The 14939-nt window shown below is 38.2% G+C and overlaps 1 protein-coding gene across 1 annotated transcript in view; it reads right to left on the minus strand.

The window, feature by feature from the left end:
• The window catches only part of LOC106871387 (leucine-rich repeat serine/threonine-protein kinase 1), a 69945-nt gene extending 55006 nt beyond the window's left edge, over positions 1-14939 (minus strand). The window contains exon 1 of the mRNA XM_052970698.1: positions 14360-14939. Coding sequence (XP_052826658.1) covers positions 14360-14375 — 16 coding nt within the window. The 5' untranslated portion in view covers positions 14376-14939. The remainder of the gene's footprint in view (positions 1-14359) is intronic.

A 14939-nucleotide genomic window follows, 5' to 3' on the forward strand; every position in this document is an offset into this window, starting at 1 on the left:
GCTTCCCAGCTATTCTCCTAAAGTCATGTAAGCAGGCTTTAGTGAAACCACTTCAGATACTTTTCCAAAGTTTCCTTGCAAGTGGTATACTTCCTAAAAAGTTGAAAGAAGGTATTATATGGCCTATCCACAAAGCAGAGCAGAGGCCAGAAACTACAGGCCAGTCTCTCTGACTTTGCATATCAGTAAAGCCATGGAGCAAATCATCAGAAAGTAGTTGATAATGTTCCTAGAAGAAAATGACCTACTGGACAATACACAACATGGCTTCCATCCAGGAAGAAGCTGCCTTACACAGCTTCTACAGCACCATGACTGGGTTTTGAAGCAGCTGCTTCACCATTCAGATGTCAGTGTGATATACCTTGACTTCTCAAAGGCATTTGATAAGGTAAATCATGGCATGATATGTCATAAGCTACGAGACCATGGTATTGCTGATAAACTGAGAAAGTGGCTGCATGACTTCCTTAAAAACCAATGATGCACTTTCTGTGGAAACTCAAATCCTAAGCGGTGTCCCCCAGGGAACTGTTCTGGGACAATTACTGTTCATAATAGCCCTCTTAGACATGCCTACGGTCACTCAAACAGCCACTGTCACTAGCTATGCTGATGATACAAAATTATCACAGGCAATAAAAAACCAAGATGATGTCACAAGCTTAAAGCAGGATCTACATCCAACACACAAGTGGGCTGAAATAAACAACATGCAGTTTAATGCTGGAAAATTTCAAGTACTGCACTATCAGCTCACGAATATAGTACAGTCTACATATACAGGACCCGAAGGCACTACAATCACAGAGTCACAGGCAGTGAAAGACTTGGGGATTAGTGTGTGCAATGATGCATCATTTTATATGCACATTAGCAAGATGGCAGCAAAGTGCAGACAAATGGCGGGATGGATACTGAGGTCCTTCAAGACAAGAGACCAAGAAACTATGTTGATCTTGTGGAGAACCTTTGTTCTCAGCTACCTGAACTACTGCTCCCAGTTATGGTCACCACATAGTGTCAAACTAAGAGCGGAGTTTGAAGGAGTCCAAAGCCACTACACTGAAAACACTGAAACAGTGCAGTGGATGAGCTACAGGGATAGGCTGAGAAAACTACAGCTTTACTCCCTGGAGTGAGGGCATAAGAGATATGCAATAACATACGCACTTAAAATCCTAGAAAGTCTTTTACCTAACTTTGGCATTGAGTGTTATACAAATGCCAGAACTGGCCACCATTGTATTGTACCAAAGGTACCATCCACTCCATCTGAATTCAGGATCAGTTATATTTTGCTGTAAAGTATATATATAAAAATAATATAGGTGTGTTTATACACACACACACACACACACATATATATATATATGTATACTCTTTTACTCTTTTACTTGTTTCAGTCATTTGAGCACCACCTTTAGTCGAGCAAATCGACCCCAGGACTTATTCTTTGGAAGCCAAGTACTTATTCTATTGGTCTCTTTTGCCGAACCGCTAAGTTATGGGGACGTAAACACACCACCATCCGTTGTCAAGCGATGGTGGGGGGACAAACACAGACACACAAACATATACACACACATACATATATATATATATATATATATATATACGACGGGCTTCTTTCAGTTTCCGTCTACCAAATCCACTCACAAGGCTTTGGTCGGCCCAAGGCTATAGTGGAAGACACTTGCCCAAGGTGCTACACAGTGGGAATGAACCCAGAACCATGTGGTTGGTAAGCAAGCTACTTACCACACAGCCACTGTATATAAAAACATATAGATGTATATATGTCTTGAGGCAAAATTTGAAACCATTATTATTATTATTATTATTAAGGCTGTGAGCTGGCAGAATCATTAGTGCACCAGGCAAAATGCTTAGCAGTATTTCATCCATCCTTACATTCTGAGTTCAAATTCTGCTAAAGTTGACTTTGCCTTTCATCCTTTCGGGGGTTGATGAAATAAGTACCAGTTAAGCACTGGGGTCAATGACATCAACTAGCCCCGCCCCTAAAATTTCAGACCTTGTGCCTATAATAAAAAGGATTATTATTCTTATTATTATTATTATTATTATTATTATTATTATCATAATAAAAGGTGGCAAGCTGGCCAAATCGTTAGAATGCTAGACAAAATACTAATTGGCATTTCAACTGTCTCCACATTCTGAGTTTGAATTCTGCTGAGGTCCACTTTGCCTTTTATCCATTTGGGGCCAGTAAAAATAAGCATCAGTTGAGCACTGGGGTCGATATAATCAACAAACTCCCTCCCCACAAAATTTCAGGCCTTGTACCTATAACAGAGAGGATATAGTAGAAAGGATTCAGTAGAAAGGAATATTATTATTATTATTTTTATCTGCGAGGCATACTGGGCAAGTGTCTTCTACTATAGCCATGGGCCAGCCAAAACCTTGTGAGTGAATTTGGTAGATGGAAACAGAAAGAAGCCCGTCATACATATACGTATGTGTGTGTGTGTGTGTGTGTCTTTGTGTTTGTTCCCCACCACCACTTGACAACCAATGATGGTTTCTTTATGTCCCCGTAACTTAGCAGTTTGGCAAATAAGACCAATAGAATAAGCACCAGACTTAATAAAGTAAGTACTGGGGTCAATTTGTTCAACTAAAACCCTTCAAAGCAAGGTGGTGCCTCAGCATGGCTGCAGTCAAATGACTGAAAAGGATAAAAGATATTATTCATAATTATTTTCTGTACATTCATTTACATTCATAGCACCATCATCATCATTTTAACAACCACTTTTTCCAAGCTTGCAACAGTTAGACAGAACTTATTAAGGCAGATTTTCTATAGATGGATGCCCTTCCTATCACCAACCCTCAACAGTTTTTCAAACAAGGTAATAATATTTTCAGGTGGAGACACTAACACAATTACACACACAGACACACACACAGTGACATCAATCTTATAATAATTCTGCTTGTCATTCTGTTACTTAGCCCATTGGTAATGCTTTCATGTGATTAGAGAAAAAGAAGGAAAAAGAAAAGAGGGAGAGAGAAGCATCCATGACGTGAGGTAGAGGGAATGTAATTGTAATGCTTTCACATGATTAGTTGGAGGGAAAGAGTGATTTTTTTTTTTTGAACAAAGTTTTTTATATCACCTATCACTTACCGCATGTGCATAAGTGCAATTCCAAGAAATATTGATGCTTATTTACATGACAGATATATGCAATTCACCTAAAGTTTGTATCATATGTACAGGATATATATTTTTTTGCTTTGTTTATGGGAAAAATGGAAAAATAAGAGTGAATGTTTATTTTATAAGTGCTATGTATTAAGTCTATAAAATTGTGCATAAAGTATATCAAGTGTATATATAAAGTGCATTAAGTAGTCATCGTATTCAAATTTCTTTCACTTTTCAATGATTAACACAGATGAGTGACTGTCTTTCCATACAGACACAACATAGGCCACACTTTCAGATTTTTTGGATAAAGTTTTCAGAAATAACCCAATAGGATTACCATTAATTCTATGAAATATTCACAGGTCCCGCTAGTATACATAAATATATATAAACACAGATCTAACTGTGTGGTAAGAACCTTGCTTCCCAACTACATGGTTCCAAGTTCAGTCCCACTGCACAGCACCTTGGGCAAGTGTCTTTTACTCTAGTTTTGGGCTGACCAAAGCCTTGTGAATAGATTTGGTAGATAGAAACTGAAAAAAGCCCATCATATATATTTTTCTCGATTGGGCAATCTACTAGCGCAAATCAGTCAATGTGTTGGCTGAATTATATATATATAAAGCTACTAGCTTTGTCAGTTCATTCAGGGTTGCCCCTCTCAGGTACATCTGATCGATAAGAGTCAACAAACTCGAAACATCAATGTCTCAGATTCCCGAGAGAGGGCAACACTGAACGAATGGAGTGCCTTCACACCTTTTTACCATAAGAGAGAATTTTTCTCCATGGTAACTGCAGTGATTTGGTGATTTCTCCACATAGCTGCATGCACATCTGTGATGCTTTTCTCAGTTCTGCTGGTTGTGGGTTTCCCAAGACGTTCATCAATATCAACATTTTTCAGCCATCTTCAAAACGTCTGAACAACTCACACACTTGTGTGCGGTTCATACACTCCTCTCCATACACATTCTGCAATTTTGCATAGGCCTCTGAGCAGGTATCACCATGACAACTTTCTCTGACATGGTCAATGCGACGATCACATGCTACACACCCTCTTTCTAAGCATTGCTGTAAACAGCAGAAGTGAGCTAGATTGTCCAGATGCTTATTGATCAGACCTTGTATAATGAATAATTGTTCTAAGAACATATTTCCAAGAAAAACACTACACCTTCCACAAAGGAGGTGCAATCTTCTATCATAAAAGAGAAGCTGATCTCTGTCTGACTGTTCGTAATAACATCTGTGTGTAGAGAGAGAGGAGAAGGGGAGGAATCAAAAGGGGAGATAGCCCCTGTTGCAACATACATTTAGAAGGGGAGGAGAAAAAGTTGTTGAGAGAGAAATACTGTGTCAGAGAGAGAGTATGTGTGCGTGTGTGAAAGATAGACAGATAGATAGAGAAATAGAGAGAGAGAGAGAGAGAGAGATGCATACATACATACCTACATACATACATACATACATAGGTAGTATTGTCACCATAGTAACTAACAGGTTTTGATTAGAACCATATGAATTTTAAGCAGAAGTCTGTCAACACAATGCAAAACAGACTTCAAAAGAATAACTATATGTATACGAGGGGCTTTGGGTAAAAGAAAATACAGGAGGATTAGTTAATTATGATTTTATTCAACATATTCCCCCCTCTCAGATTCATGCACTTATTGCAGTGGTGTGAAAGATAGAATTAAAATGTGTTTCAACAAAAAAAATATATATATAACAGGTTGTTGTTGAGCATATCAATGTGATCACTCTAGTAGACTTCTGTTGAAGGATCTATTTCAACTTGACTAGGTCATTACCTGGCAGCATAGTGGCAGGGTATGAATAGTAATACATAATAAAAACTACTCCAACACACTTCATGAAAACATATAAAAAAGAAGTGAAAACCAGGTCAAGAATCAAGAGGAGCCAGACGCAGTGCTATTTTAGTAATATTGATGTGTGTATATGAGTGTACATGTGTGCACATACACATGTATGTGTCTATGTGTGTGTATGTATATATGAATGTAAGACTATACGTATGTATAAATATGTGTATATCTGTGCATGTATACATGTATATATGTGTGTTTGTACACATGTAAACATGAATCTATGCATACATACACATGTATTATGTATGCATGTATATGTATGTATTATGTATGAATATGTGTGCATATTAATGGGTATGTATGTACATAGGTATATGTGCGTGTGTTTGTATGCATGTACATTTGTGAATCTATCTAAATATATGTGAGTAGATGGACGGACAGATGGACAGATGGATGGATGTTATGAATAGTGACATATAAAAACAAACACTAAGATAGTGGTGCCCAACCTTTTCACTACCAAGAACCCCTTTTATTTAAATGAGTTTTCCCACAGACCCAAGATATTGAAAGGTCGGTCAGCTTAACATGTTCATAAAACTCCAGTACTACTTTTGCAGACCACCAGGGGTCCGCAGACCACAGGTTGGGAACCACTGCACTAAGGCATCATGAATGAATGAATGAATGACAATTGGCTGGCTGTCTGCCATATATATGAAAGTATGTATACATGTGTATGTTGTGTGCATATATGTATATGCTTATGAAGGTATGTATATATGTATGCATAGATGTATGCATATATGTATATCTGCATGTATGCATGTGTGCATGCATGTATGTATGCATGTAGGTATGTGTGCATGTACATATGTATGTGTAGCTATATGTATATGAGTGTACATGTATATATGTCTGCATGTACATATGCTTATAGTTATGCATGCATGTATGTATAAATGCAAGTATGTATGCTTGTGGGTATGCATGTACAATATTTTCTGGCATACAAGTTAACATAGTATATAGTGTAAACATGTAGCATAAGCATTCAAATATTGCCACTGTCTTTCGAAATCCTGCTGCATTTTACATGGAATTTTTGGTCATCCAAAGTCATCTTGGTGTATAAGATAACCCACCTTTCCTTGGCTATAAAGTTTGGTATGAAAATTTCGACTTATGCATCAGAAAATATTGTATATGGATGTATGCATGCATGCAGATATATATGTATGTATGTATGTATGTATGTATGTGTGTGTGTGTGTGTGTGTGTGTATGTATGTATGTATGTATGCACTTCATTGTATTGCCCTTGTTTGTTTAAATCATTTGCTATATTATCAGAATTTGTCCATTTCCTTGTAAAATTCATTCGTTTTTATTGATCTGTTTTGTATTGTCCCCTCTGCGTTGGCCCCTTGTGGGCAGTAAAGAATCAGACTTGATTGTGAAATTCTTGTTCATCCTGATGAGGGGCTCATTGCCGAGATGTGCTTTAACTCGCAATCGGACTGCAGCAATGAACTCCCGAAATGGCCATTGATGTATTTTAACCTGATTTTGTGGAACTTTCTTATGTTCCTTGGACTTCAACCTACCATGATTTTTGAGAAATGAGCTATTCACTTTGATTACTTATTTTTAGTCAATTTGTATATACCTTTTCTTGATTGGCCATTCTATATATTTGGTATTTCTATGTGCATATATATCTTTTACCTTCTGTGCTTTTATATATGTATTCCTTTTCTATGTTGAAGGCCATGATTATGTTTATATATGATAAAATGTATGGAAGCATGGTGTTATATAAATTTGATGTTTGTTCTCTCATCAATGTTTTTTGTCTGTCTCAATTTCATTTGAGCATTTCTTTTTTGCAGTCCTATAAACCCTTTTGTCTCCATAAAAAGAGGCGATAATTATTTCTTGTCTTATATATGTGTGTGTGTGTGTGTGTGTGTGTGTGTGTGTGTGTGTGTGCGTGACCAGCATGGAGAAGAAGGGTCTGGAAGCTTAAGGATCCTGCGAATGGACAGAGGTTTAGAGATGTATTACTCAAAGCTTTTGACGAAATAGAGGAGGATATAGCATCAAATGATGTGGAAGACAACTGGAGATTCCTACAGGGCAGCCTGTTGAGGGCTACTGACCAGATCTGTGGATGGTGCAGAGTCCCCTCTCGACCCAAGGTAACATGGTGGAGGAACAATGTAGTTGACAGGGCTATTAGGGAAAAGAAACAGGCATGGAAGGATTGGAAGTGTGGTGGTAGCAGGGAATTGTATCAGATTGCCAGAAGAGAAGCTAGAAGACAGATTTACTTAGCCAGAGGGGAAGCAGATAAGAAAAAATTTGCCAACATTCTATGTCATGGGGGTGGATGCTCTGAGAGTGTAGGGGCTAGAATAAGAATAGCCTGGGCAAAGTTCAGAGAGCTCTTACCTCTGCTGGTGACAAAGGGCCTCTCACTCAGAGTAAAAGGTAAGCTGTATTACACATGTGTGCAAACATCCATGCTACATGGCAGTGAAACATGGGTCATGACTGCTGAAGACATGCATAAGCTTGCAAGAAATGAAGCTAGTATTCTCCGCTGGATGTGTAATGTCAGTGTGCATACACAACAGAGTGTAAGCGCCCTGAGAGAAAAGTTGGACATAAGAAGTATCAGATGTTGTGTGCAAGAGAGACGACTGCGCTGGTATGGTCATGTGTCACGTATAGATGAGGACAGCTGTGTGAAGAAGTGTCACACCCTAACAGTAGAGGGAACCCTTGGAAGAGGTAGACATATGAAGACCTGCTTAAAAAAACTTGCTGTTCAGCTGCTGCAGTTCGCACAGCCTCTGCATATATCCTTTTGTTGGAAGCAGAAGGAATATGTGGATTTCTTTCCTTGTAAGTCCTGTTGCTTCTTGGTGGATTATGGGCATGCAGGTTCAAGTTTTTTGGTCTCCTTTTTCTGCGCTCCTGCTTATTTTGTTGTGGGTAGTCATCTAGCTTGTTTAGCTGGTGGTGTTTGGAATGGGCAAATTTGCAGTTTGCTCCCTTTTCCCCGTGCTAACAGGTACTATTTAGGTAGAATTTACAGATAATCTGTTTCTTTGCGTAACGTACTTGGGCTTGAAGCTTGTTAGTGTTCACCATTTCTTTGTCTTTGGCTACTTTGTCTGTTCTCCTGTCTCTGTCTTTTAGTGTGGTACTGTGTTTGTTGTATTCACAGCGGCTACAGCAGTGGTGGCATTTGCATTGTTTCAGTCATCCATTTAGCCTTTCTGGGTTTGAGCACAGTGTGCAGGGTCTTCATTGTCGTCCTTTTAACATCCTGTGTCCCTCATAATGCCTTCTAGGTCAATATAATATATATATATATATATATATATATATATATATATATATATATTCTATATTCTATATAATATATATATATATATATATGTATATAATGTATATACATATATTATATATTCTATATAATATATATATATGATATATATTCCATATAATATATATATGTATATAATATATATATATATATATAAATATTATATATAATATATATAATATATATATATGTATATAATATATATATATGTATATAAGATATATATATATATATTATATATATAATATATAAAAGCTTGCTTTCCAACCACATGATTTTGTGTGTGTATATGTGTGTATATAAGTACATGTGTACATGCATGCATGTATGCATGTGTGTGTATGTGTACATGTGTGTTTATGTGTGTGTGTTCGTGGTTTACTGCATTTGGCAATTAAGGTTTCATATTTTATAAGATGCAATTAATTCTTTCTCTAGTTTGGTACTTTGTTTTGTAATATACTCACAAATTTAAAACTCACTAATTACCAATGAAGACATAACAGGATTTCACTGCTAGCATTTTTTTTTTTTTTTTACATTTACACTCAACTCTGCTACGACTGACTTGTTTGTCATCAGAAATATCATACCATGCAATTACAGTCTATATTTTTTTTTTTGCGTGTGTGTTGTTGTTGTTGCTGTCGCTGTTCATTTTGTTTTGTTATTTAAGATGGCATCAACAACAGCAACAACAAAACCATTCTAAACAATCTGACACAGTCGCACCCTTTTATCATAATAACAACACAAAAAAATAAACACAGGGTCAATAAAATGACTACCAGTTGAACACTGGGGTCGATGTAATCGACTATCCCCCTCTCCCAAAATTTCAGGCCTTGTATCTATAGTAGAAAGGATTATCATTATTATTAAAGCAGTGAGCTGGCAGAATCGTTAGCACATTGGACAAAATGCTTAGCAGTATTTTGCCCATCGCTACGTTCTGAGTTCAAATTCTGCCGAGGTCAACTTTGCCTTTCATCCTTTCAGCACAAGTGAAACACTGGGGTCAATGTAATCGACTAATCCCCTTCCTCAAATCATAGTCATTAGCACACCAGACAAAATGCTTAGCATCATTTCATCCATCTTCACATTTTAGTCTCAAATCTCACTGAGGTTGACTTTACCTTTCATCAACAATAAAATATATACCAGTCAAGCACTGGAGTCGATGATATCGACTAGCCCTCTCCCCATAAAATTTCAGGCTTTTAGGAGAATGAATTATTATTACTATTCAAGATAGAAAACTGGCAGAATCATTAGCACACAGGACAAAATGCTTAGCAGTATTTTGTCTGTCTTTACATTCTGAGTTCACATTGCGTCAAAATCAACTTTGCCTTTCATCTTTTGGTGGTTAATAAAATGAGTACCAGTTGAAAACTAAGGTAGATGTAATTGACTATCCCCTCCACCCTTGTTTAAGGTGGGTGGCAAGCTAGCAGAATCATTAGCCAGCTGGACAAAATGCCATTAAGCATCTTGTCTGTCTTTAAGTTCTGGATTCAAATTCCCCCAAGGTCAACTCTGACTTTCATCCTTTCAGGGTTGATAAAAATAAGAACCAGTTGAGCACTGGGGTCAATGGCATTGACTTAACTCTCCCCTTAAAATTGCTAACCTTGTGCCAAAATTAGAAAGAATTATCATCATTTAACACCAATAACCAATACTGTAGATGTAAAAAACATTTTTTGATGATCATCTGTTTTATTTTAAATTTCTTTGTTGTTCTACATTGTAGATATCAACAAGCTATACCAAGGGCATTTTTGTATCTGTCACAACATAGGTGTATAATCTACGAAGATATACAGAATAAAAATGAGGAACGAACGTAATAATAGTTTTGCTGCAGTGTCTGTATAAAAATGTCTAATTGCGGGTATTTTTAAAAGTTTATGGGATAATCCAATAGATCATCTTTAATTTCCTATGCGGTAATTCTAAGAATTGAGGAGGTGTAATTTGACAGAAATTGGAAGTTTAATACCAGCAGTCTACAATTACATAAATAACAAATATTTGAGTGATTATATTACAACCATCAACTTGAAAATGAATACAAATAGAAACCAGAACAACAATGAAATATAAACATCATTAAAACTATGCTTTAATTATGTATATTTATCAAGTTACAGTCACAGGCACAGCTATGTGATTAATATATTTGTTTCATAATTACATGGTTCTGGAATCAGCCCCAGGCCAACCAAAGTTTTGTGAGTGGTTTTGGTAGATGAAAATCAAAAAGAGCCCTTTATATATGTTCTGGCATGTAGACAAGCTTGAAAATTCATGCCCTTATCTTTGAACAGGGCTTTAGACTCAATTTAGAAGATTATGTGAAGCTGCTAAAGACTGTGATCAATCTCTGCCTGGAGAAGGCTACTGCTGGAAGACCACATGTGTGGCAGCAGGATTCAGCTCCTTGCTCAAAATATCTGGCAGTGTTGGCTATAGCCTAGTCCCCCATATAGTTAACCAAGTGATACACGAAGGAGTCATACCCAATGACTGGTGTAGCAACACCATAGTCAACTGTTACAAAGGTAAAAAGTGACACTTTAAATACAAATAATTAAAGAGGTATCAAGTCATTAGATCAGGTAATGAAAATCACGGATAGGGTCATAGCCCAACTAATTAAGGAGAGAGTCAGTTTAGATGAGATGCAGTTTGGGTTCATGCCAGGGAAAAGGACCACTGATGCTATATTTCTGGTAAGACAGCTGCAGGAGAAATACCTAACCAAAGATAAACCTCTGTACCTGGCTTTCGTTGACATGGAGAAAGCCTTTAACAGGGTCCCCCGATCCCTTATTTAGTGGTCAATGAGGAAACTAAAGGATACATGAATGGTTAGTGAGAGCTGTGCGAGCCATGTACAGGGACACTGTCAGTAAGGTAAGGGTTGGCAACGAGTACAGTGAAGAATTCCAGGTAGAGGTAGGAGTCCATCAAGGTTCAGTCCTCAGCCCCCTCCTATTTATCATAGTCCTCCAGGCAATAACAGAGGAATTCAAGACAGGATGCCCCTGGGAGCTCCTCTATGCTGATGACCTTACTCTAATTGCTGAGTCACTATCAGAACTAGAGAAGTTTCAGGTGTGGAAGCAAGGATTAGAATCGAAGGGCCTTAGAGTCAATCTAACAAAAACCTAAGTCCTAATAAGTAGGAAGGTAAACAAACCACAAACCCCTTCAGGTAGATGCCCTGCTCGATCTGTAGAAAAGGCGTAGGTAGAAACTCTATGAGATGTACCCAGTGTAAGCTATGGACACATAAGAGGTGCAGCAATATCAAAGGAAGGCTAACTAGGAAGATAGTTTTTGTATGTGGCAGATGCTCAGGAATAATAAACACTGAAAATGTCCAGAGAATAACTTCTGCCACATTCCAGGGAGAAAAACTAGAAGTAGTTGATAGCTTCCGTTACCTAGGTGACCAAGTCAGTAGCAGGGGAGGGTGCACTGAAAGTGTAGCTGCTAGAATAATAATAGCCTGAGCGAAGTTCAGAGAACTCTTACCTCTACTGGTGACAAAGTGCCTCTCGCCCAGAGTAAAAGGCAAACTGTATGACGCATGTGTACGAACAGCTATGCTACACGGCAGTGAAACATGGGCTGTGACTGCTGAGGTCATGCATAAGCTCGCAAGGAATGAAGCCAGTATGCTCTGCTGGATGTGTAATGTCAGTGTGCATACTCGACAGAGTGTAAGTATCTTGAGAGAAAAGTTGGACATAAGAAGCATCAGTTGTGGTGTGCAAGAGAGACAATTGCGTTGGTACGGTCATGTGGCGAGAATGGATGAGGATAGCTGTGTGAAAAAGTGCCGCACCCTAGTGGTTGAGGGAACCTGTGGAAGAGGTAGACCCAGGAAGACCTGAGATGAGGTGGTGAAGCACGACATTTGAACATTAGGCCTCACCGAGGCAATGACTAATGACCAAGACCTTTGGAAAGATGCTGTGCTTGAGAAGACCCAGCAAGCTAAGTGAGACCATAACTTGTGGCTTTTACCAGGCGCTAACAGCACCATCCGAGCAGGACCATTGCCAGAGCAGCTGTCTGGCTTCCGTGCCGGTGGCACATTAAAAGCACCATTTGAGCGTGATCATTACCAGCGTCATCTTACTGGCACTTGTGCCGGTGGTACGAGAACAAAACATTCGAGCAAGGTCGTTGCCAGTGCTGCTGGACTGCTTCCTGTGCAGGTGGCGCATAAAAAACACCATTTGAGCATGGCCATTGCCAGTACCACCTGACTAGCCCTCGTTCCGGTTGCACGTAAAAGCACCCACTACACTCTCAGAGTGGTTGGCGTTAGGAAGGGCATCCAGCTGTAGAAACTCTGCCAGATCAGATTGGAGCCTGGTGCAGCCATCTGGTTCGCCAGTCCTCAGTCAAATCATCCAACCCATGCTGGCATGGAAAGCAAATGTTAAACGATGATGATGATGATGATAATATATATATATATATTTGTGTGTGTGTGTGAGAGAGAGAGAGAGAGAGAAACTAATAAAGTAAATATAATTTACAAAAATATTTTGCAGTTTTATTTTGATTAAAATATCAGCATCTTTGGAGCAAAGCCTTTAAATGCTGTCGCCTGCTTTAGCATCTGTGACTGTCATGCACTCCCACTACATCTGTTGTTTTACTCTTTTTTCCCTCCAGCATGGCAAACAGAGGCCTACACACAATTTCCAAAAAGTTATCATTCTCGACACAATCAGTATCTCACACAACTGAAACCCTAATATCTTTTTAGTGAGCTGAAAGCAGTTTTGACACAGATACACGTCTCATACCCAAGTCTTCAGTAATAATGGACTGAACTAAACCGTAACTAATCTGCATATCCTCCGATAACTCATGGATGATGATTCGACGATTTCCCCTCACAGCTGCACTCATATCTGCAATGTTTTTCTCGGTTCTGCTGGTTGCGGGTCTCCCAGAACATTCGCCAATATCAACATTATTTCGGCCATCCTGGAAACATCTGAACCGCTCATACACTTGTGTGCGGCTCATAAACCCCTCTCCATACACTTTCTGCAATTCTGCATAGGCCTCTGAGCAGGTATCACTTTGACAACTTTTTCTGTCATGGTCAATGCGACAATCAATCATTACACACATTCCTTCGAAGCACTGCTCTAAACAGCAAAAGTGAGCTAGAACCTAACCAGAAAATTTAGCAAAAAAAAATGGAAGTTAGTTTTTCTTGAAACATTTTTCAGATCGATTTTTAAGCACCACTCTCTATACCTGAGTACACCGATGAAAAAATAGACGGAGAGCGGGGTTGACAGACATCGCCCCAATTTTCTTCAACGATCCCACCCCACCCCAGGAAGGTGCTACCCACCACTTTTGGGAACTACTGATCTACATCTGAAACGTAGAATTTTCATTTAAAAATATTCATTTTTTTTTTTAAGTTATGAGCAAATAAAGTCGGTGGGAGGCACACATGTGTAGGTATGCCCATATCCTGTGAGTGTGTATGTGTGTCCCCCATCAATGTTTGACAACTGGTGTGTGTTTACGTCCCCGTAACTTAGTAGTTCGGCAAGAGAGACTGATAGACTAAGTACCAGGCTTAAATAAAATAAGTACTGAGAGCGATTTGTTTGACTAAAATCCTTCAATTCGGCGCCCTAGCATGGCCGCACTCTACTAAACTGAAACAAGTAACTGCCCGTCAACACGAACAAAAAACGTATATACACTCGTGTATTGAGTATTGTGTGTGTGTAAATAGGAAGATAAGTATTTATGTCTCTATATATGTATATACGTACGCATGAGATACGTGTATGAAATAAGCTTTATACTTTGCTTTTTTAATTCTTTTCCTAAATATTCCTTAAATAAAAACGATTGACTTACCTTTCAAGGCCTCCATCGTAAAACAACTATATTTCTGATTATGTGTGTGTTCCGCTTGATAACAAGTTACTTTTATATATTGTTAACTACACATTATTAATAAAACAAGGTGTCCACAAAATATCACATCATCGGCTTTGATAGATTCTTACTTCAGGATATCCGAGCGCCACAAGTATGAGAGAAATATGTGCTCATTTAGACTTGAATAACTAAATACCAGCAACCAGGAAATTAGAAAAACAAAAATTAATTTTAAATATATATATAAAAAAAGAATAAAAAATGTGGATGACACTTGTTATTGCTGTTGTTATTGCTGTTGATTAACCAACACCCACTAAGTGTTACTTAATTGGAGTGTCTTATTGTTTGAAGAGGGAGATGTTTTGGGAAATTCTGCGGATATAGTATTTGTTGTTAACAATACGACTTGATGGAATTAACAATAACAATGATTAATATCGACATGTGGAAATAAAAGTCGATGTTGGGCGCACCAAACTGTAGTTTATGCCTCTTTATTCCAGGATTTTATTTTTAATTCTCAAGCGTACAATTATTCTCTCTCTCCCTCCCT

This window comes from Octopus bimaculoides, chromosome 9 (genome assembly GCF_001194135.2).
Source record: "Octopus bimaculoides isolate UCB-OBI-ISO-001 chromosome 9, ASM119413v2, whole genome shotgun sequence".
Classification (NCBI taxonomy): Eukaryota; Metazoa; Mollusca; class Cephalopoda; order Octopoda; family Octopodidae; genus Octopus; species Octopus bimaculoides.